Source organism: Cervus canadensis, chromosome 27 (assembly GCF_019320065.1).
Source record: "Cervus canadensis isolate Bull #8, Minnesota chromosome 27, ASM1932006v1, whole genome shotgun sequence".
Taxonomy (NCBI): Eukaryota; Metazoa; Chordata; class Mammalia; order Artiodactyla; family Cervidae; genus Cervus; species Cervus canadensis.
Window position 1 is genome coordinate 920233 of NC_057412.1, and position 26248 is coordinate 946480.

Sequence of the window (26248 nt, forward strand, 5' to 3'; positions counted from 1 at the left end):
TTGATGTTGCTACTGGTTTAAAGAAAACAAAACTCAGTTACCATAATCTTGATCAGTCAAATTTAACATTTCTTACATAATAAGGTGCCAAAGGAATGCTCAGAGAGCAAACCTAACCTCAGCTTCTTTTAAACAGAAAAGAAACCTAATGTCTTGGCCCTGCTTCATCAAACCTTAGACAAATACAGAATTCTACAATTTATAATAGTGTCTAGTAATTTTTGGAACTCCATTGACATTACACACCAAACAATATAGTCTCCCTTTGATGGGAAATTAAACAGTACCGTTATTTGGCAACAGAAGTATATTACAGTCAACAGGGTGTCCATCGGGGAGGCGGGGTGGCTTATCCCAACCCCCGGGCAGGGCTGTGAGGGAGGCGACATGCCCCCAGCACTGTGACCCATCTGCCACTGGAAACACAAGGGACTCATGTCAGGACCGATACATTCTTTTCTAAATAGGTGAAGGCTAACTGGAATGGCTTGCAAGTGGTCACTGCTGAGCAGGACCCCACGTTCTCTGGCTTTTCTTGACCCCAGACTTTTTTGGAACAAGCAGGACCCAAGGGGTGGTTGACTGGCTGACTCATCTCCACTTACAGCCCTCTTGCTACACCAGTCACGAGGACTTGGTGCCAAGGAAGGAGGTCAGGACTTACTCTGGGTGGGTCGATGGGAGCTTATCCACTTCTGCTGGCTAGCTTTAGATGGCCTTCCCAGGCCACCTTGGACAAAGAGGTCCCTAAACAGCTCCATGTTTGGAAATGAAGTCACTCACATCCACCCACACAGTTCCTCAAGGTGATTTTCAGATCACTCCTATGAGAACAGCTTCCAGGAAGCTCCCAGAAATCACAGCTCCCTGCGCCCCCTGAACCCTGAATTCCAGGAGGTCACCTGAACGCCAGCATTTGCCAATTTCAGGTGTATCAAAAAAGGACTTGGACTGTTGGTTGACAGCATTGGGAAGCATACAGCTCATTGAAAGAAATGTTGAAAACCTAAGGCACACATTCCCCATATGTCCTTTCGAGCCAGGGCCCTCAGCATCCCACACACAGCGCTCTGTATGCAACACCCGCGACTCACCAGGAACTTGGCCATTTTCAGCGCTCCGTTGTTCCCAGCCTGACGAGGGAGGCTGACCTCACAGGATTGCCTCCTCCTGAAAGGACCTCTAAATGCACCTCTTGGGGGTTTGCATCTTGACTTTCATAGGATTCTGCATTGTATCCATCCCTAGGTGGCCTGTGGGGACATTTCCGGTGGCAAAGGATAAGAAGTCTGTGCCCGAGAAGCAGCCTGGACCTCTGACCCTTTTCTGGGACTGGGAAAAGAGGAAGGCCTCTTGCCTTGAGGTCTCCATCATGGACACGAGCAGCTAGAAGGCTGCTCTGTGCTGGCTGTCCTGTGTGCCGGGAACAGCTTAACCCAGAAAGCCCCAAACTTCATCCTTCATCCCACAGTGGAAAGCTACGGTGGGGACAGTGAGGATGGCAATGCAAACACCAAAGGGATGCATTGAATCTATTCAGAAAGAGAACTGCAAAGGGTGACCCGGAAGTCAGGACGTTCGGAACTTTCTAGAAGGACGGTTGGCTCCACCCAAGATTCCTGGCCCATCCTCTAGAACCCATGGAAGCTTCCAGAGCACATAACTCCGATCTGATGGGAACCAGACTCTCAAGCCCCCTATCCCTCCTGACAAAAGCACCTTCCCGAACATGTTACCTGTTTAATGAAACACAGGGGTCTCAACCAAGGTCATGGCTAGAGGACACTAATCATCTTATCATAACACCACCTGTTGCATTCAACTTCACATTTTCTATGCCCCTCCAAAATGACTTCTTTGAATTTCTAACATATGCAACTCAGGTTTTCTTTTTAATATATGAAATTTAGTTGGGTTGAACCCAAGTAATCTGATTAAGCACTCTCTACTCTTGGAATAGGTTTTTTTTACTTTTTTCTATAGTTTTATGCACTTAAATTAGATTCCTAAAATACTCTCATATACATACAGAAAAATAATCTCTCAATGACAAATCACATTTTACAATAACAAGTTAATTATTTATAACTACAGAATCTGCGTTAGTTTATGCAACACTTAACAGCATAACCTCTTACACACCATATGTACATTGAGTCATAGACATTCCCATAAACTTACAGCAGAGATTTCTGGACAAACCATTGAAAGAGCATAACTTTTTCACTTTATGTAGTGGAATTCTGCATTCTTCTTAGCTGGAAACTATATAAAATGCAGAAAACCAGGAGCTGAGGACTGCTTATCATACATAGGACATTCTGTTGCAGACTCTCATCTGTATACATGTATTTACACATATGCTGACCACCTATAGATGTGAAGGTATACGCTGATGTAGCTAAGGCAACAGGACATGAATTATGAAATCGCCAACTTCTCTATCTAGGTAGGACTATGAAAGAGTAGAAGAAAGGGCCCAAAGGGTACAGATCTCAGCCTGCTTGGGCTTCAGCAAAGAAGATCTGAAGTTGGTTTTACAGTTTAAAGACACTTGGGCTATTGGCAATGTACGTTTTAAATGCATGTGTTAAAATAAATATCATTACCAAAGATCTTGCTAGAATATCTACTGTCCAATAGTGAATATTTACCAGACATTTTAAGGATGTTGATTTGTAAAATGTACAACAAAACGTTCACTCGTGAAAACTAACACTGACACAATATTAATTAAACGCCTCTAGAAAACACTTTCTGAACTTTCAGTAGTCTGGACGATTGCAATACAAGTAGAAACAAAGCTAGAATTTGTTATTTCATTCAAAATGACACAATCAAACCCATGCAAGATGAATTTGATATCTCTATTCAACTTTCTGTCAGTATTTTTACTTAGCAAACTTTATAATCCCAGACAGAATCGGGAAACATAGACAGGATTATTGCTCTGTGTAGGTAGACGTGAAACTGATCTGCAAAGGTCAAGCAAAGGTTTTGGAGTGTCCTGCTGAGCGCTAGAAAGTGCTAGTGAAAGAAAGTAAGAACAAGCATACAGCCAGAGGGGAGACTCCCGTGTCAGCTGCCTCCCTGGGATGTGGTCTCCTGGAACCCGAGGCTACGCACACAGTGGGGTCTCTGCTCCCAACAGCCCACTCATAGGTGGGGTCCTATGGCAGACAGCCCAACTGGGAAGTCGCTGCATCTCAGAAGCAGGTGCCTCCAGACACCTGTGTACCAAGCGCCCAGCCTGGGCAGGCTTCACTCTCTCCAGGAAGAGGAGATGGAAGAACAGCGTCCAGCCCCGTGGAAGGGACACTGGGCACCACCCACCCCACCAGCTGCCTGCTTCTCGTTGCCATCACTCAGATGGTCACTTGGAAGGCAGAGGCCAGAGCAGCCTGTCTGACCCACCAGCAAAGAGGAGAAAAGCCCCCAGTGGACAACTAACGACTAAACGGAAGGGTTTTATTTCCAATCAGTGGGTTAAATGGTAAAGACTTGGAGGCCTCTCGGCAGCCCTGGCCTGCCCTGGATTGGGAGCCCAGAGACCAGGTGCATCTGTCAACTTGGGGCTTGAGTCCTACAGCCTCTGACTGATCCAGATCATTTGTGCTTTTATAAGCAGATATTTTGAAAAGTGTTACCAGCCCAGTTCTCCACAACCTGCCAGGGAGACTTTGCAGAGTAAGAAGCAGAAGATGAAGCCCCACCTGCTTCAGAAACCAACTGAAAAGACAGTGTGACCAGGGCCGGCTTCATGGGCGTCTGATCTGTGCAGTCACAGGGCACCCTGTGCTCAGAAGGGCCCGCTCCTGGTTTCATTCTCTGCTGTCATCACCTTGAAATTCTTCACAATTCTGAACAAGGGGCCTCACCGTTTCATTCTGCACTCAGCCCACGAATTATGCAGCAGGTCCTGACCTTGACTGCAGGAAGAGTCAGACCCACCTGTTCACATATCCACTCGCTCCCCCTGGTGCACGCACAAGCACACACACAGACACACGCACATGCACGCGCGTGCGCGCGCACGCACACACACACACCATGCAATGATCTGCATTGCCCCCCTCAGCTCCTTGACATCTGAAATCCCAGACGTCATAGTCTCCACCTAGAAACTCTGTGATCCAGTCTAAGCAGAGGGAGCCTGACTTCTCCAACCCCTTGTTGGGCACAGGGTGCCTCCTCCCTGGGCCGGCCCAGCAGCAGGGGAAACACCTCCAACTTAACCCCTGAGGCCCCTGCAGGGCTGATCTCAAAGGGGCCTTCACCAAAGCAGATGCAGAAAAAGAAAGAAGGCTGAGGACCCCCTATGACCCCAGACACAGCAGCAGAGAAAGGCAAGGTGTCACCAGGTACCGCAGGAGTGCTGGGTTCGAATCCCAGGCTCGCCGCTAAGTTCCCTCCCCCACCATCCTCCTCAGACCCAGCAAGTTCCTTGATTTGCACAAGAGCAATGCCCCCGTAGCTGCAGTAGGTGGAGCCAGCGCCCTGAGAGCCGCCAGTGGGACCGGCTACTTTCTAACACGGGGGAGCGCGCCCCCTAGCGGTGACAGTGGGTGGAACGGCAGGGGCTGGCTCCTCAACCAGACGCAGCAAAGCCGCCATCCACCTGCCTCTGGTTCCTGCATCACCCTCTCTGCCCCAGGCCCCCATTCTGTTTAGATTGAGAAACAGGAGGAAATCAGGGCTTTGAGTATGAGAGGGAAAATGCAAAGGAACATAGCTTTAGAAACAACCGCACAGGAATATTATTCTTTTTCAGTGAAAAAAGTACAAAACCAGAGTTCCTAGAAGAAAAATATGCATTCTTTCCACTGCATAAAAAGAAACCCTGGTTACTGGGTAAGTTCTCAGTAAATATCAGAGAGAGAAGTGCTTGATTTTTTTCAAGGCTGACCACATACGCCCACTTATGAACAGGTTTATTTGGTGGGCTTTGAATCCTAAAATATTCACACATTTCTGATGATTTTAACAATATAGGCTGGTATAGAAAGTAGAACAAAATCCTTTTTAAAAAATGACTCACAAAACACCCTGACATATACTAGGGGCAAGTTTACCCTGAAATCTGACAACCACACATAGTGTTGAAAAAAATTATTATGTGGGTGTTATCTGGTTCCCCGAGGCCAGATTAAAGAAGGTTCCTTTCAGTGAAAGAACTAATTGAAACTGCATGTCACTGAAATAATTTTTGGAGGTGGAGGTGAGTTTTTACAAGCACTGGGTGTTATTCAAATGACTTAAAATTAGATCTACAATGAGGCTGTGAAAGCCACAAAGGCAGACCCCCTCCTCACCACCTCCCAGCCCTTTGGATGGTGGTCATACCCAGGAAAGGGGACTCCCTGAATGAACAGTGTACTATTAACATTACTGACGGTGTTACCAAGAGGTCACAGCCCAGGGGTAAGACTTGCCAGCCATTGGCATCTGGGTTTTAATACTCCTAAGATAGAGTGCTGTTAGAGGTTTTCTCTCTTTCTTGCAGAATGAATTTTCCAGGCTTATAAGGAATAGATTTTGGCTCCCAAAGGTAGCAGATTATGTACCTTAGTTGAGCCTGGAGACCTACAAAGCTATTCCTGGATCTGACACAAGGCAGGGTAAGGAAGTGAAAGTTCTAGAATGTTCCTCTCCTCTGGCTCAAAGAAATGGCTGCTTTCCAAGTGCAATAAACATCCCAACCATACTGACACAATACTAAGCGGCCCCAAAAAAACGTGGCTCCGGGCACTGCCAGCTGAGTCTTGGCAACTGACCTGAGCCCTTCCCTGCAGCCAAGAGAAGCCCCTGGGTGCAAAAAGAGGACAGTTTTGGTTTAACCAAATGCTCTTTAGGGTGACTCAGACCACAGCATCTGAGGCCTCACCGTGTGTCCCATTCACCAACCATGCTTCTGCTGGTTGAGAGCTGAAGCCCTAACCCTGAAGCCGACCAGGAACATCCAGGCTTCTCTGTTGTCTCTGCCTCACTTTCCCGTGCAGGGGGCTCTGAACTTGGAAAGCAAGTGCACCTGCAGTGGGCAGACCCCTCGCTAAGCTCACACTGACCTCAAGTCTGAAGTGACCCTGCCACCTCGAAAGCATGCAGGCATCCGTTTCTCCATGCTAGTGTTCACTGTAAACTCGTCTCCAGCCCCAAGAGAAGGGAAAATACAATGAATTGACACAGAATGAAAATCTACTTGCTGTTCCCAATGGAAATTCTTCAAACTGTTACATGCGCAAAACAAACATTCTTTCTGTGAACCAAAAGAGCCCAACCAGTTAAGGAAAAAAACCATCTGGAGTAAAGAGAGTCTTTTTCTGCTCATCAAAGTACAGGCAGGCGGTGCTAGTGGTAAAGAATGTGCCTGCAGTGCAGGAGACCCAGGTTCGATCCCTGGGTCGGGAAGATCCCCTGGAGAAGAATATGGCTACCCACTCCAGTATTCTTGCCTGGAAAATTCCATGGACAGAGGAGCCTGGTGGGCTACAGTCCATGGGGTCACAAAGAGTCGGACACGACTGAGCGATTTCACTTTCAAAGTATTGGCAAAACTCTAAAATAGACTCCCAAGTCTCCTTCCAGATAAAACCAGAAACACTGCACTCACTCCCTTTGCTTCGTTCTCCAGCCCCACTGGATTCTGGAACGCCCCCGCTCTGCTGTGGTCAGTGGCTTTATGCTTGCACCAGTCTACTCCTGGAGAGACAGGATGATGCAAGTCGTAATTTACTCATTTTCAGGTGGATTTTTTTCCCGTTAAATTCAATAGTACTAACCAGCTGAAATGAGTTACTTTCCTAGACTTTAGTCATGCTTAAAGTCTTCCAAACGCAAAGAGCAGAAATAATTCCCCTTTTAATATGAACATTCCTTGGAAGCATAGCTCTCTCCTCTGCCATCAGACGTCAGGGACATGTAGGATGCCTGGCCCCAGTCTCTCAAGCACATCTGGAGACCCCAGCCTAGAAAGGGGTGTGTGTGTGTGTGTGTGTGTGTGTGTGTGTGTGTGTGTGAGGCCAGCCCTGGATCTGAATAAACCACATCCTCAGGCTCTGGGGGGGTCACAGGTGCCCTGATTCCAGGAGACATGCCTCCCACCTGCCTGCCAGAAAGACCCTGCCCCAGAGGGACTGGGAGAGCTGGTTGACAAAGGAGGCCCAGCCCAAGGGCTCCTGTCCTTGGGGTATGGCTCCATGAGCAGTTCCCTTGCTGGGCTTAGATGAGGTCAGGGTGGCTCAGAGAAGGAGGAAACTCGGGATGTCTGGAGGGCTGGAGTCAATGCCAGAAGGCAGTGGCCAGGGGAAACCCTGTGTGTGGAAAGCAAAGAGCTAGGACACAGAAGGTTATTGGAAAGGGACATTTCATCTCTATGAAATACAGCCCCGGCCACCCAAAAAGGTAGACGCGAAGGACTAGTCTCAAAGAATTGGAGACCATGCATCATCCACATTCCTGAGTGACAGCTGGATCTGACAGCCAACCTATCTCATCTGTAAGGAGGATCAGTCACCTTACAAATCACCCTGGTGAGTACAGGGCACTCATCCAGAACCGCTGCCCTGGAGGAGCATCGCAAGGGTGCTCAGTTCAGTCACCTGGCAGAAAAGACTCACATATTGCTTCTTCACGTGACATTAATTCCAATAATGGGACTCTGCATGGGTGGGTGAGCTGGTGGACCAAAAAAGGTGACAAGATGTTTGTCACTGAGCACATCACATCCACCCTACATGAATGGTGATGCCCAACATTCACACGCAAGGAAAGCCAATGAAGAAAAGGGAGAAAGAAAGGGATTGCATTGGTGACCCAATACGACTCCGTACACACAGGTAACCCTTCTTTTTCTATCATAATCACGTGTCCTTCATAAAGACACTGAACAAACTGTATTGGGTATAACATAGGAAAGCATGACTGGTAGGTCTATTCATAGATATCATTTAAAACAGTTTCCTAACAGCATCAAAACATACATATGAACTTAAAGTATCCGAACCATGCTTGCTGCTGGAAAGTGGTAAACGAATGCATGCTTGAAGTTGAACTTGGTCTCTAAGGTCTTCAGCTGAGAGTTACTAACTAAAGGGAGATCTGCTTGTTTCAAAAAATACTTATGTCTGTTGTTCTTGATACAAAAGTCTACACTATCTTTAATAAATAAATAATAAAGTGTTTCTTAGAAGTATGAAATGTAAACTTTGTTGCCCTTTCCGAGACACACATTTTAAAAATTGCTTGAAGGATGACATGACATATTCAGTTCCTAGCAAAGTGGGTAGTTAACTATCTTTTTTTTCCCCCTCTTTTTTGGTCACACCACATGGTATGCAGGATCTTAGTTTCCCAACCCGGGCTGGAACCTGCAGCCCCAGCAGTGGAAGCACAGTCCTAACCACTGGAACCACCAGGAAAGTGCCAATGCTGTCTTTAGAACGCATTCTACAATCCTAATTAAATTCTAAGGACCTGCAATCGAGGAGAACACCGTCTCACCCAGGAAAGCTAGATTCCAGGACTGAGAGAACATGCAATGAACATTTCATGGTAAAACGACAAACTGGGATTATGGGAGCATTAACATGCAAACAAAATATGATCCATGCTTGTCATGAGCAAATCAAGTTCTTATCTAGTCAACCAGCCTATCTCCTGGCATTTAAGGAGAAAAACTCAAAGAACTCAAACTGGTATTACTCAGCCACAAAAAGGAACGGAACTGTGGCCGTTTGCAGAGATGTGAATGAACCCAGAGACTGTCAGATGGAGTGAAGTAAGTCAGAGAGAGAAAAACAGGTATCATATACTAGCATATATATGTGGCATCTAGGAAAGTGGTATCGATGATCTGATGTGATAAGGACATAGAGGACAGATGGGTGGACACCCAGGGAGAGGGAGGCGGGGTGCGGGGGGACTGGGAGACTGGGATTGACGTGTATACACCACCATGGATACATGGGTACCTAATGAGAACCTACTGTACACCACAAGGAACGCCATTCAGAGCTCCGCGGTGACCTACGTGGGAAGGAAATCCAGAGAAGAGGGGACGTGTGAATATGCACGGACGATTGACTTTGCTATACAGCAGAAACTGACACCGCAGTAAACCAACTATACTCCACTAACAGTTTAAAAAATAAAAAAGAACTCAAACCGAACTTGGCGCGTGGTCATATGCTCCTGATTCTGGCAACACGCCGTGTGTCCTTCCGTTACTGAGAGGTTGGCTGTGTACGGCGGGCTTTGGGAAGGAGTCTTGGGTCTGCTTCCCTGGAACCGAGGGGCTTGCCTGCTCCTAATGTCTCTCCCCCACCACAGTAATAGATTTCCTCCACGGATTGTCAGTTTTCCTTTGCACACCTTGGGGACACCTTTGGGAGGAATGTACCAAAGACACGTGCAGAACTTGCCCATGACAAGCAGGCAGGAAGAGGCTCAGAGCTGGTCACCAGCAACCACTCTTGTTCTGAAACACAGGACCTCCAAGCAGAAAGGGAATGTCCAGCAGGGCTGGAGATGGGGACCCAATAACATCATCAAGTAGCCTTTCAGGGAAGCTACAGTGACCTAGTCCTGCAGAGTATAACTGGGTAGACAACCTCCCTTAACCGTCTTCCAGGGGTGCCGGAAACCAGAATCATGCCACCTGATAGTAGCCAGTGATAGTTTTCATTGACAGCTACCAGTAAAAAGACCTGGAGGAGACTGGAAAAACCCTAACAACATGCCTGCTGGAATCTTCCATGGATTAGACCAGCATCTGATCTCCCACGGATTAGACCAGCATCTGATCGGAAGACCATCTCCCCAAGTGATCAGACCCAGGGCAGCATTTCCAATGAGGTCCCAGTGGGGAAATGAGATTCTGAAGCAATGACATGATCAGCGTGATCATTTCTAAACACACCAAGGACTAGGCATCCTGGAAGGCCTGCTTGGAGGCTGGTGGAGGAAAGAAACAGGAGGGTCCCATGAGTTCTCCAAAAATATAGACGTTGCATTTATGAACCTATTTTACAGTAACCAGACTCAAGCCTCAGGCCCAGGGATGGGACAGACACCCCACCAAAGGTAGCTGGGGGGCGATGGGACTTCAAAGACCCTAGAAGCCACGATGAGCCCCGCAGTGAGGACAAAGGAAAACACAGTCCTGTTTCCTAACATGGGAAATGATTTAGGGGAAGGATTGTCAAGAAGCAGTCCCAGAAGCTTGGAGTGGCCTATCTTCTCTGCCCTGTTGCCCTGTGGCTGAACACCAAACGCCGGTCCTCGAAAAGCCATGCTGTTTCCAGGCAGGCAGCATCCGCTGCCTCGGGCTGAGCTCTGCCAAGCGTGCCCTGGCGGGCTCCCTATGGTTCATCAAACAACTGCAGGTCCAAGCGGACCACGATCTCTCCCGTGGGGACTTCGTGCAGCAGGAGACACTTCGTAACTGGACCCTTGGAGCCCTGGTCCTTCTTGATGTCGGCCACGCGGATCTCCGTCCGACCCAAAAAATCTGAAAGGACAGACACACAAACCCTCCTCAGAGAGGATTCCTTCTCGTCAGGGCAGGTACCTGGCATACTGGGCGTGTCCCAGCGAGGTGTTACCCTCTCTCTTCTTCAGAAGGGAGCTAGTTTCTTGGAATCCAGGGACTACAGTGACAGCATCATTTTCAAATGGAGTGAAAACAAAAAGGTACTGGGCTGGGGATGAAGAAGAGTCTAGAAGAAACTCAAAATACAGATTTTTCCCTTGTACCCAGGGGGCCCCTAAAGGGCCGGGAGCTTCCTGGGAGACAATGCAAAACTGGATATCATATCTGCTGCGCAATTTGCAATGTATGTGAAATTTAAAGAAATCTCCCAGAAGGAAGTCACCTGTTTCTTTTCTCTCTCTCTTCACTTATTTCTTTGGTGGGAAAAAAAAATTTCCCACAGCACAGGCACTGCAGACTCCCAGCCACGCTCCCAGGACAACCTCAATACCACCTTTTTATTTTGGCTACATCATGCAGCTTGTGGGATCTCTGTTCCCCGACCAGGGATCAAATCCACACCCCCTGCATTCGAAGCCCAGAGTCTTAACCACTGGACCTCCAGGGAAGTCCTTCAACACCACTTTTCATCAAATATTGAGTGTCAGGGACTTCCCGGGTGGCCCCGTGGTTAGGGTGCAGAGCTTCCACTGTAGAAGGAACAGGTTGATCTTTTGTCTGGGAACTAAGATCCTGCATGCTGCATGGCAGGGCCAAAAAAAATTATATATATATATATAGAGAGAGAGAGAGAGAGTGTGTCAGTAATAGACATGAGAATGTTTGAAATTTTTTAATGCTATTCATTAAAATGATGGTACCAAATGGGCTTCCAGACCATTAATTCCTTCCTTTTTTTCATTCAGCAATTCAGCAATTGGCAATATACTATGATCCAGCCACTCTTCTACAGGAAATAGCTTTTCTTCCAAGGTTTAAAACCTGGGAATTTTTTCTGGTGGACGATACCAAGTGCATGTTGCCCCTTGTGCATTTCAGGAATAATCTCTGAAATAAGAGCTACACTAGGATTTGCAACTGAATCTCTAGTGGCGCTGCCATTGTGCCATGATATTTCACTATTCAATTAAAAAATCCAACCTCAAGTCTTTATTTATCAGAATAAAAATGGCCAGTGAAGCACAGTGGTTCAGACTCCAGGCTTGAGTCACACTGTTCTCAGTCAGCTCAGTTCAGTTGCTCAGTCGTGTCCAACACTTTGCGACCCTGTAGACTGCAGCACACCAGGCCTCCCTGTCCATCACCAACTCCCAGAGTTTACCCAAACCCATGTCCATTGAGTCGGTGATGTCATCCAGCCATCTCATCCTCTGTCTTCCCCTTCTCCTCCTGCCTTCAATCTTTCCCAGCATCAGGGTTTTTTCCAAGGAGTCAGTTCTTCGCATCAGGTGGCCAAAGTATTGGAGATTCAACTTCAACATCAGTCCTTCCAATGAATATTCAGGACTGATTTCCTTTAGGATGGACTGTTTGGATCTCCTTGCAGTCCAAGGGACTATCAAGAGTCTTCTCCAACACCACAGTCCAAAAGCATCAATTCTTCGGCACACAGCATTCTTTATAGTCCCACTCTCTCATCCATACATGACTACTGGAAAAACCATAACTTTGACTACACAGATATTTGTGGGCAAAGTAATGTCTCTGCTTTTTAATATGCTATCTAGATTGGTCATAACTTTCCTTCCAAGGAGTAAGCGTCTTTTAATTTCATGGCTGCAATCACCATCTACAGTGATTTTGGAGCCCAAAAATAAAGTCTGTCACTGTTTCCATTGTTTCTCCATCTATTTGCCATGAAGTGATGGGACCAGATGCCATGATCTTAGTTTTCTGAATGTTGAGTTTTAAGGCAACTTTTCACTCTCCTCTTTCACTTTCTTTCTTTCTTTTTTTTTTTTCCTCTTTCACTTTCATCAAGAGGCTCTTTAGTTCTTCTTCGCTTTCTGCCCTAAGGGTCATGTCATCTGCATATCTGAGGTTATTGACATTTCTCCTGGTAATCTTGATTCCAGCTTGTGCTTCATCCAGCCCAGGGTTTCTCATGATGTACTCTGCATATAAGTTAAATAAGCAGGGTGACAATATACAGCCTTGACATACCCCTTTTCCTATTTGGAACCAGTCTGTTGTTCCATGTCCAGTTCTAACTGTTGCTTCCTGACTTGCATACAGATTTCTCAGGAGGCAGGTCAGGTGGTCTGGTATTCCCATCTCTTGAAGAATTTCCTACAGTTTGTTGTGATCGACACAGTCAAAGGCTTTGGCGTAGTCAATAAAGCAGAAATAGATGTTTTTCTGGAATTCTCTTGCTTTTTTGATGATCCAATGGATGTTGACAATTTGATCTCTGGTTCCTCTGCTTTTTCTAAATCCAGTTTGAACACCTGGAAGTTCATGGTTCATGTATGTTGAAGCCTGGCTTGGAGAATTTTGAGCATTACTTTGCTAGTGTGTGAGATGAGTGCAATTGTGCAGTAGTTTGAACATTCTTTGGCATTGCCTTTCTTTGGGATTGGAGTGAAAACTGACCTTTTCCAGTCCTGTGGCCATTGCTGAATTTTCCAAATTTGCTGGCATATTGAATGCAGCACTTTCACAGCATCATCTTTGAGGATTTGAAATAGCTCAACTGGAATTCCATCTCCTCCACTAGCTTTGTTCGTAGTGATGCTTCCTAAGGCCCACTTGACTTCACATTCCAGGATGTCTGGCTCTAGGTGAGTGATCACACCATTGTGGTTATCTGGGTCATGAAGATCTTTTTTGTATAGTTCATCTGTATATTCTTGCCACCTCTTCTTAATATCTTCTGCTTCTGTTAGGTCCATGCCATTTCTGTCCTTTATTGTGCCCATCTTTGTATGAAATCTTCCCTTGGTAGAGTGTTCTGGTCATGCTCTAACATTTAGCCAGCTATGTGACCATCTCTGGGCCATAATTAATAGTAGCTAACTCACAATGAAATAATTCATATGAAAGTACTATAAAAGACAAAAGCCACGTGGAGCAATTTAAGCCTTGCACAGATCATGTCTGCACCGGACCCTCACTCCTAGCCTTCAGTTATCCTCCTTTGAATATAATCAAGTTGAGGCCATAATCTTTAAATTTAAATTTTAAAAAATTCTCTTATTTTTATTGGATTGAGGAAGATAGAGACAAGTGTCTTGGAATCATTGGCCAGACCCATTTTTTTTCCAGCTTCAAGCAGAAACAGGAAGTTGATTGAAGGAATGATGTGCCCAACATAATTTCATCCCTTTGATTAAGCTCAAATGTCACCTGATGGTCATTGATTGATTCTGCCACATTGTTTGTGAACTAATACTCTTCTTGCTAAACTGGCTAGTTTTATCCATTTTCACCAAAGCTTTTAGCCAAGGACTAAAGAATTAGGCTGAGGCTTTGGGGGTACAGCCCTCTCTGCAGTTACCTGCTTTAAGGAAGCATGGGACATGATCTTTGTCCTAGGGAAGCTGGGCCACTCTAGATCAAGCACACTTTGTCCACCTCCTCTGAGATGCTCCGGCATCATTGAAGGCCTCTTCCCAGGGGACGCCAACCTCATCTCTCTGGCGGGAAGCCCAGGAAATTCTGCACACCAAGTTCCCAGGTAGAAAACGCCTATCCATGAAAGCCAAGGGGCAGGGAAAGGGGCAGGTGCCCAGGGCCGCTGTCTACTCACCATCTGGCGAGAACTGGTCCCTCTCAAACACGGTAATACACAGCACCTCCTGCTCCAGGTCTCTGATGAAGAACTGGCAGTTGGAGTTCCACTTGGGGTTCAGGGTGTCCTGGATGGTCTTGGTGATGTGGCACTGGGAGCCCATGGTCACCTCGCAGTACGGGTTACTCTTCCCTGGAGGGGACAGAGCCCGGCTCTTCTGGGCGTCTCTGGCAGGGTCACAGCCCCGAGGCACCTCTTCCCTCTACTCCCCTCATTCCGACCCCACTCCAATCCCATGCTTAACATGCAGCGTAAGATAGAGAATCCAGAGGAAAATGCACATAATCCAGCATCCTACTTAAACTATAATATTAACACTTAAATATTTATCACACTTTATCACGAGTGGGCTTCAAAATTAAATCTTCCCTGTCTCCTCACTTTAACTTCGATTGTGTCAAATCTGCAATCACCACTCAGTATCTACAGGGATTGGGTCCCCAACCCCACAGATACACAAATCCTCAGAGGCTCAAGTCCCTTACATAAAATGTTCTAGTATAGACCTGCCCATATCCTTCATCTACTTCAAGTCATCTCCAGGTTATATATAATCCCTAATACAATGTAGGGCTGTGCTAGGTCGCTCAGTCTTGCCCGACTCTGTGGACTGTAGCCCACCAGGTTCCTCGGTCCATGGGGTTCTCCAGGGGAGAATACTGGAGTGGACTGCCAGGCTTAATCTCCAGGGATCTTCCTGACCCAGGGAGTGAACCCATGACTCTTCTGTCTCCTGCATGGGCAGGCAGGTTCTTTACCACTAGCACCACTTGGGAAGCGCATGGACAGAGGAGCCTGGAGGGCCACAGTCCATGGGTTGCAGAGAGCCGGACGTGGCTGAGCGACTGAGCACCCGATCACGCTCACAATGCTGCTGGCCTCTCCTGCGCGGCAGAGTGGATCAGTCATGTGCACACATTTATCCCCTCTGTGCATTTCCTTCCCGCTTAGCTTACCACAGAGCGTTCAGTCCACCTGGCTTTAAAATAAACTGGCCTATAATCCTAAATTTCCTTCCACACTGGGTTATTCCCATCCACCGTTTTGCCTTCCAGAGAGATCTGAGTGGCTGCCCTCTGACAACACATCAGCCCTCTATCTATAGATTTCACACCTGCAGATTCAGTATGTGAATAGTTGCTGGTGCATGGCAAATTCAAGTTTTGCTGTTTTGAAATTTCAAAAATGTTTCTGACTATTTTCGTTCTGCAGGTGTGGAATCTACAGATACAGAGGGACTGAGAGTGTTGTGAAAAGGCAGCCACTCACATCTCTCTGGAAGGCAAAATGGTGGATGGGAATAACCAAGTCTGGAAGGAAATTTAGGATTAGGGGCCAATTTGTTTTAAAGCCAGGTGGACTCAACGCTCTGTAGTAACCTAAACGGGAAGGAAATCCAAAGAAGGGGGATAAATGGATTCACAGAACCGGCTCACTCTGCTACACAGGAGAAACGAACATAGTGGCATTGTAAAGCAATCATGTCACTCAGTCACGTCCGGCTCTTTACAACCCCATGGACTGCAGCCCTCCAGGCTCCTCTGTCCATGCGCTTCCCAGGCAAAAATACTGGGTTACCATTCCCTTCTCCAGGGGATCTTCCCAACCCAGAGATCGAGCCCGAATTCCTGTGTCTCCTGCATTAGCTGGTGGATTCTTTACCGCTGAGCCACCTGGGAAGCCCCTAAAGCAACTATCCTCCAGTAAAAATTAATTTTAGAAAATAAAGTAAAGCCAAGTGGAAGGGATGCAGAAAGGCTTCCACCACTCATACACGCTAGAGGGGGTTTCTAGGGCCCTTACCATGTGACCGACAAGGTTTCAGCTCAATGCCTTCAACCACGTTCACCATCAACCTTCCGATGCCTGTGGCTCTTTGGGAGCGGACTGTGATGGGAGGAAAAACAAAATGCTCCTGTTTAGTGTTCGCTGTATTTCCAGTTTGCCTACTGATTTATTTTATGCCCCTCTTCAAGAACAAGTCTCCCCTTCCTCGCTTAAAACTCTTGCTTCCTCCATCCTGGAACCCGCCCTCCACCCCTCACCCATACCCTGCCCCCCCTCTTCCATCTGCCTCCACCCTCAGGCTCCCCGCTACCCCCAGGTCCACCTTCCAGCTCTAAGGGTTCTGGGCCCAACCAGGTCCACCTTCCAGCTCTAAGGGTTCTGGGCCCAACCGGATGGCCCTCTGCCCGCCACCTCTGCGGATTCCCAGGGCCCCGCTGCCCAGCGATGCCTTACCCAGGTACGCCTTCTCCCGCTTCTTCTTCTCCGTCTCTATGTAGAGTTCAGAAGCTGCTTTGATCTTCTGCACCCAGGCAGTCCTTGGGAAAAAACAGACAGAATGCTGCCAGACAAAACTCAGGCATCAGGTCGGTACCAATTCAGTTTCCAGGACTCTGCTTTGTTCGTTTGATTTTTACAACAAAGGCTCAGCATAGAGAATCTGGTTTTACATCACATGGCCCTAAGGATGATTTCTACCATTCAAAACAAAGGCACGGGTGACGTTTTTATTGATTTGCTACAAACCTGGGTTTGTGTCCCCACGGAAGGAAATCTACAATGATAAACGTTGTTGCTGTCTTGCTCACAGCAGCTCCTCTTCTTTCCTTACTGAGAAACATCACAAATTTGCCTAATCCAAGAAGGCTAGAAGGATCTCTCTCACTAAACCATCTAAAGAAAGAAATGATTTCCCAGATAAGCAGCCACTTTCTGTGAAGGAGCAAACACACTGGGAAAGAAAGCATCCTGGCGTGATTTTTTTCTTTTCCATTTCTCTGAGAACCATATGCATGATAACTTTAGCCAATTTCTTGCTTGGCACAAATGCTCTTGGAATGTTGTTGGTCTTGTGTCAAGTTCACCCTTCAGAAAAATAATCTGTTTCAATCGGTTCCAGAGCAGAGCCCTGATTAAGGCAGACATGCCCACAGCTTCTAGGATCCAGGATGTCTGTCCAAGGGAGCCAGACAACGAGGGGGTCAGGATTGGGAGGTCCTCTAACCCCTGAATAGTTTTCCTATTAGTTTCTGCCACCTGAGAAAATTTGGGAAACGGAAGAGCCTCCATTATCTCAAAAAATACTGAAAATTGCTATTCAAAAAATTCTCAAGCCAGATTCATTTCATTGTATTTCCTTTTGAAAAGTGAACTTTTGAAAGATGCTGGAAAAATGAACTAAGACCACTTCACCTGATGCCCCACCCCCACCTCCAGCCAGAGGGGATGTTGGCACCCACTGATTAATTAACTGTCCCACATCCGCCCTACACCTGGTGGAACCCGGGTGCCTAGGGCCAGGGAGGAGGCAGGTCTTACCTTTCGTTTATGCTCTCCGCTCGGAGGGTGTAGACCCGGTCGATATGGGAAATGTGGAAGATGGGTTCATCCCCAGAAGGGTCAGTGGGCAACTTCACTAGAACCTCATTTAGGAAAATAGGCTGAAAAATAATGCATGGGCATTACAAGACCAGACTGGGGGTCTGTGAGGACGTGTGTGTGCTGAGTTGCACATGATCCAGTAAACTAAACCAAAGGCAAGGGGTGTGTCTGTTTGTGTCTTGGGGGTGGCGGTGGTTTCAGTAAACCATACTGAAATAATGATGTTTGGAATGATAAGGGACTCATTGGAAAAGACCCTGATGCTGGGAAAGATCGAGGGCCGGAGGAGAAGAGGATGACAGAGGGTGAGATGTTGGATGGCATCACCGACTCAATGGACATGAGTTTGGGTGAACTCTGGGAGTTGGTGATGGACAGGGAGGCCTGGCGTGCTGCAGTCCATTGGGTCACAAAGAGTTGGACATGACTGAGTGACTGAACTGAACTGAATAAGTGTTAATATCAATTTTCAGATAAATGAAAATTGTAAATATGGATTCCCCCCACCTCCATTTTGCAGGTACTTTTTTCCCCTCATCATCTGGCTAAGGTATTATTTCCCAGGTTTCTACTTGTGAATTTTTATTTTTACTTCCCCACTTTTCATACTGAAGTCTTTAGAAGGAAGTCACTATGGGCAGTGGCCCACACTTAAGGAGTGCTCTGCTACAAACATCGGCATACAGGGTTTTCTGCAAAGATAAGTTTTCAAATGAGTTGGAGAAGTACTAGAGTGATCAGTAGACCGGATGGTATTGCAGGTATTTCTAAAGTCCTCCAGAATAAGAACTGATGTATTTGCTTTTTCCATAGTATATCCTAGTCAGCAAACAGTCTCCATCAACTCTAGATGTATTATGTATTTAGAAAGTGTTAGTCGCTCAGTCCTGTCTGACTCTTTACAACCCCATGGACTGCAACACGCCAGGCTTCCCTGTCCATCACCAACTCCCAGAGCTTACTCAAACTCATGTCCATTGAGTCAGTGATGCCATCCAACCATCTCATCCTCTGTCAGCCCCGTAGCCTGCCAGGCTCCTCTGTCCATCGAATTCTCCAGCCAAGAATATGGGAGTGGGTAGCCATTCCCTTCTCCAGGGGATCTTCCTGAACTAGGAATCGAATCCAGGTCTCCTGCATTGCAGGCAGATTCTTTACCATCTGAGCCACCAGGGAAGTCCCATCAACTCTACCTCCAAGCAACTCCCTCCAAGTTGTTCACACAAAGCTGCTAGTGACAATCTACATAAGTACATTGTTCTTTTTCCCGAAAGAAGGCTAACTGCTGCTTCAGAGAAAATTCTTCTGTGAAAACACCCCCACAGAGATAAATTTAGAAAAACAATACCCTATGACGTGAAAAGACACAGACACGGCCGCACACACAGAAGCAGACCAGACGCGCAGCTCACGAGCACTGTCTACACACGGGCGATTTATATCGGCGTTTGTTGGAGAAGATGAGGGCACACATGTTCCAAGCCATCCTGAGAAGTTTGGAGGGGGATCTGGGAATGTTTGGGAAGTGGACGCTGAAGTTCTAGTCTAGAGCTTTCCCACGCCTGCCTCATCGGTACACTGGACTGTGAACCCCATCAAGACAGGACATGCCTTAGTCACGTCCAAGGGGACCCACAGCAGCCACTTGGCAGCTAATAAACGTTTGTCAATTGAACTCAGTATTGTTCTTTTTCTGATGGGTTTCCATGGTGGCTCAGTGGTAAAGAATCCACCTGCCAAGCAGGAGACACAGGTTCCATCCCTGGGTCCGGAAGATCCCCTGGAGAAGGAAATGGCAACCCACTCCAGTATTCTTTTCTGGGAAATCCCATGGACAGAGAAGCCTGGCGGGCTACAGTTCATTAGATCTCAGAGTCAAATACAACTGACCAACTCATCACGCACGCCACTTTGCTGATACTGCTGGACCCGTGCTTGTGGTCCCTGTAAATCCTGGCTCTCCTCTGCGCCACAGACCTCAAACCCTGCTCAAACGCTGACTCCCTTTAGACACGTTCTCCTACCCCCAACGTCAACCCTGATGTTGCAGTCTAGAGTCGGACTTACTGTTTTGTACATTTTATACTGCAGGTTTGATTTGGGGCTGAAGACTTTGTCGGTGCCAGAGGAGCCCAGGGGCTTGATGATTTGGGTCAGCAGCAGGAAGTCGTTGAAGAGGAAGCCATACAGCTCCTTATTGCTCTTGGCCTTGTAGAGCTTCCCGCTGTGCAGAAACTTGCGCGGCCCCAAGCAGTTGGTCACGGAATTGAACACAAGTTGCTGAGGAAGGAAAAAAACCAAAGAAGACACAATGGAGTGAGGTCGTGTTTTTGTTGCGGTTGTTTTTCTGTTCGTTTGTGTTTCCGCATCTGAAAGCTGTGGTCTCCATCAGAATCTGAGGCCTGTTTCTTAGGCTCAGATAGAGGACAGCTTTGAAGACTTCAAGCTTTGGGAGCTAAGAAGTTAAAGGTGTGGTTCGGGAGACTGCATGTGTCAGGATGAACCCTGGGTGTGATTCCTAATGCCCTTCCTTGAGGTCTAGTGTCTCAGGATGACATTTCTCCCTTTTATTTATTGGGGAAACAGGGCAGCAGGAAGAAAACCCTCCGTCCTTGATGAGTGCGTGCTGTGTGCAGGCTGGTCCGCCGGAGGCGGCACGAACCGGCCCCAACGACAGCGCCGCCCAGGCTGAAACGGCGGCGTGCCTGCTGCTGGGAACAGCGGCGCCTCTCTGCGGTTCCACAGGACAAATGCCGCTTTCCAGGGCACAGCGAGAGTCCCGGCCCCTACCTCATGGGGGCTGCCAAACCCGGTGGTGCTGACGGATGCCTCAGAGCCAAGCAGAACAGAAACTGTGCTGGTACACAGTAGATCTCGCCCAGCTCACTGCTCCTGAAGACGCGAAGGGGCGGCTCTCTTCCTGCCACTTCCCAAACCTGAGATGCAGCTCTATTGTTCACCCCTGGGCTCTGTCATCTCATGCTCTGTCACACCCTGGGCGCTATCATCTTATGCTCTACCATCCCTCTGGGCTCTATCATCTCATCTTCTTTCACACACACACGCACACACACACACACACTGGTTCTACCATCTCATGCTCTGTCATCCCCCCTGGGCTTTTCATCTCATGCTCTATAATCCCTCTGGGTTCTATCATCTTGTTCTTTCACACACACACACACACACACACACACACACACACACACACACACGGTTCTATCATCTCATGTTCTATCATCCCTCCAGGTTCTATCATCCCCCCAGGTTCTATCATCCCCCCAGGTTCTATCATCTCAAGCTCTATATCATCTCAAGCTCTATCATCCCTCCAGGTTCTATCATTTCCTGTGAGCAGGTTCTAAAGGGGCAGAGGGAGACTGTAGGAGGTATGACCTCACTAAGGCCCCCCTTTTGGCTAGCAGAGGAGAGACTGAGGGAGGGGAAGGCCACAGCTGTGCCTCAGAAGCAGAATGGTCGAGGCAGGAGTCAGACCTTCAGGGCTTCCACCTGCTCACACCTGGGCCCCAAGGCTGATGCTCTCCACAGTTATGATCCCTATACATTACACATCTCCTGAAGAGAGTATTAAGGAAGAGTTCACAACACACGTGCCCCAAGAGATGTTGCTGGCTACCTGTCTGCCTCTAGTGTGGAAGAAATAATCAACAGCGCCTCTATGACTAGAGACCTGTAGGCCTCAAAGGAGAGCAGCCATTCCAGTCCACTTCCAGGTACCAGGAGGGCTGAGTGCCAACAGCCTCCCGCCGAGGCTCTGAGGGAGCCTGAACAACTGAAGATGACACCACAGAGGGAGCCTTCCAAGGGCGTTCCTCTGAACAAGAGCCTGGAGGTCAATCTAGTCCTTTTTATTTGCCAAGAGGGAGTTCAAGCCACTTGGGGCAATGAACCCAATGAGTCACTTGGATGACAAAGAGGTGGTGTGGTTTATTATTACTCAAGGGTCACAGCCTCCAGTTATTCAGGCTGACACTGAACATATGTGAATTGGAAACCGTCTTTATAGTTCTTGATCTTAAGACAAGAAAGCCAAAGACAGCATTTATGTGAAACCTAATCACTGGTGTATGCTTAGATCTGGGCCAGGAAATGGAAGCCAATATGCCTCGTTCCCACAACCACGAACCCTGACCATACAGGCAAAACAGACCCTACAGAAAGCTGGTATGCAATAGTCAGGAAGGACTGGTCACTTAGGAAGGACAACAGTCTATTTCAAAGAGGGTATATACACCGCAGAGAGCAAGTAACAAGAGTTTACTTTATTCTTAAGGTTTTGTGGGGGGCGTTGGCTGTGCCTCAAGGCATGTAAGAATGTTAGTCCCCTAAACCAGTGCCCCCTGCAGTGGAATTATGGAGTCCTAACCACTGGCCTTCCAGGGAAGCTCCTATTCTTAATGTTTTATGATGAAGACTCAGGCCTCACTGAGTCCTGTGACTGCAGCCACGAGACTCGGGGAAGGGCCCCTGTAAAAGTACACAGTGAGGGGAATTCCCTAGGAGTCCAGGGTTAGGACTTTGCACTTTCATTGCTGGGGCGGAGTTGGCTCCGTGGTTGGGGAACTAAGATCCTACATTCTGCATGGTGCAGCCAAAAAAAAAAAAAAAAACAGAGAGAAAGAAAAAGATAAGAGAACATTTTTTAAAAAAGAAAAAGTGCACAGTGGCCCTTCAGCTCAGAAGATCCAGGAGCAATTCGAGTCCACCATCTCCAGGATCAACTTAGTGCTCCTGGGGATGACACACAGTCCTTCCCTGACCTGCCTTCAACTTGCCTTAAAGCCTGTCACCTGTGCCCTTATATTCCTCAGCCACGCCCCGCTCAGGCTGAGGCCTCCACTGAAATGCCCTCCCCTGGATTCTTTCCTGGGGAGATATCTTCATCCTTGAACATGCAGCCAAGTGTCACCTTTTCCAACCTGTCCCTGAATCCTCCATGACTGTTCCTTCCTCCTCGTCGAGTGTCCAACAGCACGTGGCACCTGGATCTGGCTCATCACTTCTCACATAGCCTTGTAAATATTGGACCTCTAAGTAATCCAGGACTGTAGGCTTCTTGAGATGGGGTAGGTCACGTCTCACTGATTTTCATGTCCTCAGTGGTTAGGACTGAGCAAAGCACATGGGCCAGGCACTCAGTAAATGCTTATTGAATAAATGAGTGAGTAACTGAGCCAGCCAACCAGTGACTACCCCTGGACTGCATATCAACACAGTTCCAAAGTGGGAACCCACATCCATCACCTTGGTTTCCACATGGCTGCTTCCATAACTTTGTTTATCCCACATGTACGCTGAAGAGGGACAGGAGGCAGGGCGGGGAGGCAACAGTGGGGTAACCTCCTCAGGTCGGGAATGTCTCTGATGCTCGTAAGAAGAAAAGAGTCACAGGGAGTGTGGGTGAGGGAGACGGTCTGCTGGGCATTTTGGTAAATCCTAGTGAATTGTGTAAGTACATGAACTTGTGTGTGGGGGCGGGGTGTGTGGGTATACAGAGACAAAGAGAGAGAACAGCAGAGTGGGTGAGACTAAGGGAAAGATTAGAGTCAAGAAGAGAATCAAATACCATAAGAGAGTACTTCTGGCAGTATCGTGGACTAAAGACTGACTCAACCAACAAAAGATGTTAAAATGGAATAAAAAAATATAGAACTGTACTTTTTAAACACAAGCAAGCTGGTAAAAATAAAACCAAAAACAATTTGCAGAAGCAGAAAATGGCATGGAAATGTGAACCCTGGAAGATAAACAAGCACCTGTAGCTTCGAGAGTCTTTCCTAAATCTGGTGACCCTGAGCTTCCATTTTAAAGGCTATTGAGGGGAGAAGGAGAAAGGAGATATATCTAGTGTCTGCATGAGGTGAAGGACATAACAGGAGATCCCAGAGAGCTGGATCACATAGGAAGAATGACAAGTAAGCTCAGTACAGATGGGAATAGCAAGAAAATTTGCTTGTTTTTGAACTTGGTGTAACAAACCAACCACAAGGTTGGTGGTGATTACTGAGAATTTGTAACCACAATGCAGCTCTCACACAAGTTAAAAAATGGCCATTTGTGAAAGGAACAAGACAAGAAAAACCAGTAGGTTAGAGAAATAACTAGAACTGCTGGAAAGGTAAACGAAAATAATTGAGAATAAAAAATAAAGAAAGTAATTGAAATTAAAAACTTGGTAGATGGTTTAAACAACAGATTAGATGCAGCTGGAGACAGATTAGCAAACTGGAGGTCGCAGAAGAGGACGACTCATGATTTCTCTTGTCCTCCTTCTGGCTGGCTGCTGAGACTCAGAGAGGCAGCCCAGGTCCCACCTAAGGCGTTACCTCCGACAGGCCTTCACACTGCACATGGGCCTGGATCCACTCCAGTCGGTCCGAGTTCTCCTTCTCCCGCACCCCTTCATTCACCTGGGAGCACAGCTCCTCTGCCTTCTCCAGGGCGTGCTTCAGGTGGCTGTGGTCCGGGTGGTTTTCTGGAGTGTTTTCCAGGATCTACATAGGAGAACAGAAGACAGTAGCCTTAGGCAATGAGTGGGCCCGGGGTTCACTGTTCTGGAAGACTTGCCCCAGCAGAGACAGGGTTCCGCACAGACCTTTCCTAGACAGTGCCCAGGTGTTTGCAGCTGTGGCTCTGAGCAGCCTCCTTGGCAACGACATGGAGAGAGACGGCCACTCTTTGTTGGCATAGGACAGCTATGAGGGCAGGGACTGCCAGATTCTCTATACTTGGGGTGTGAGGAGGGCAGCGGCTGCAGCAGGGGCAGCATCACACCCCATATGGACTCCTCCAGGGAGAGTGGTCCTTCCCTGAGTCCATGCACAGCTGCAGGCATCTATGTACCCATGGAACTTCATGCTAATGGGTGCATCAGAGCAAAGGTGCATTTTTCTGAATGAATCATTCCAGACCAGCAATTAAGAGTTCAGTTCTAGAGCAAGACCTTCTGGATTAAAATCCCTGCTCTACCACTGACCAGCCATGACATGGGTCAGTCACATAAATGTTCTGAGCCTCATTTTCTTCTTGTGAGAAATAGGGATACAAATAGCACCTGCTCTGGGCTTCCCTGAGGCTCAGCTGGTAAAGAATCTGCCTGCAATGCAGGAGACCCTGGTTCGATTCCTAAGTCAGGAAGATCCACTGGAGAAGGGATAATCTACCCACTCCAGTATTCTTGGGTTTCCCTGGTGGCTCAGATGGTCAAGAATCTGCCTACAATGTGGGAGACCTGGGTTCGATCCCTGGGTTGGGAAGATCCCCTCGAGGAGGACATGGCCACCCACTCCAGTATTCTTGTCTGGAGAATCCCATGGACAGAGGAGCCTGGCGGGCTGCAGTCCACAGGGTCCCAAAGAGTCAGACACAACTGAGTAACTAAGCACAGCACACAGAACCTCCTTTATAAGGTTGTTGGGAGGACTGCATGGCTGGATACAAGTAAAGCACTTTGCAGAGTACTGGCCCTTTGAGGATGCTCCTGACGGATCCTCAAAGGAATCTGAGGACACTGAAAACAGTCCTCATGGGGAAAGACACTAAGAGCGAAGACACATCCTAAGCCACTTTGCAATGTACTAGGAGTATGTTGAGCGTGCACTTGCTCATGCCTTACCCACATACGGGCTTCCCTGATAGTTCAGATGATAAAGAATCTGCCTGCAAGGCAGGAGACATAAGAGATGCAGGTCCGATCCCTGGGTTGGGAAGATCACCTGAGGAGGAAATGGCCAACCCACTCCAGTATTCTTGCCTGGAGAATCCCCATGGACAGAGGAGCCTGGCAGGCTACAGTCCATGGGGTCACAGAGTCGGACAAGACTGAGTGGTTAACACTGTCCACATATAAATAATTCAAGTGGGTTTTACCCTGAATAAAATCTCATCCCCACGGTATACCTTGGTTTAAGGTCCTAAGTAGGCACTCGATTTGGGGAAAATGCCCAATCTAAGTATTGTGAGTCCCCCAACTTCCCTTGTGGCTCAGCTGGTAAAAAAGAACCCACCTATAATGTGGGAGACTTGGGTTCCATCCCTGGGTTGGGAAGATCCCCCAGAGAAGGGAATGGCTACCAGCTCCAGTATTCTGGCCTAGAGAATTCCATGGACTGTATAGACCATGGGGTTGCAAAGAGTCAGACACGACTGAGTGACTTTCACAATCATTACCAAACCACAGCTCTAGCTCTGGGTGGATCCTGGCTGTACATTCAAATCCCTTTGAAAAGTCCTGACCTCAACTCTGACCATATCAGAATCCCCAGGGGTGGGACTCAGGCACTGGAATTTTCTAGAGTTTCCCAGGTAATTCTAAAGTGCAACCGAGTCTGAGGACCACTGCTCTAGACGGGAATCCCACATAGCAGATTGTGTGAATTTATTTTTTTTCAAAAATGAAAATAGATATATTGCTTTTTCTCATTGTAAAATTACTATTGTATAATGTATGAAATTTAGAAAATTTAGGAAGTTATAAAGAACCTAAAAAACACCTTTAATTGTGCCATCGGATAATAATCTCTGTCTTTCCTATTCACTGACTTCCCAGGTGGCGCTAGTGG

The 26248-nt window shown here is 47.5% G+C and overlaps 1 protein-coding gene across 5 annotated transcripts in view; it reads right to left on the reverse strand.

Moving 5' to 3' along the window:
- Window positions 1-185: 185 nt before the first annotated feature.
- The window catches only part of ITSN1 (intersectin 1), a 251838-nt gene continuing 225775 nt past the window's right edge, over window positions 186-26248 (reverse strand). For all 5 annotated transcript variants that reach the window (XM_043448750.1, XM_043448748.1, XM_043448749.1 and 2 more), the window contains 7 exons: window positions 24014-24181; window positions 19734-19946; window positions 17604-17725; window positions 16521-16603; window positions 16083-16166; window positions 14238-14411; window positions 186-10507 (listed from right to left, as the gene is read on the reverse strand). In XM_043448750.1, coding sequence (XP_043304685.1) covers window positions 10359-10507; window positions 14238-14411; window positions 16083-16166; window positions 16521-16603; window positions 17604-17725; window positions 19734-19946; window positions 24014-24181 — 993 coding nt within the window. In that variant the 3' untranslated portion in view covers window positions 186-10358. The remainder of the gene's footprint in view (window positions 10508-14237; window positions 14412-16082; window positions 16167-16520; window positions 16604-17603; window positions 17726-19733; window positions 19947-24013; window positions 24182-26248) is intronic.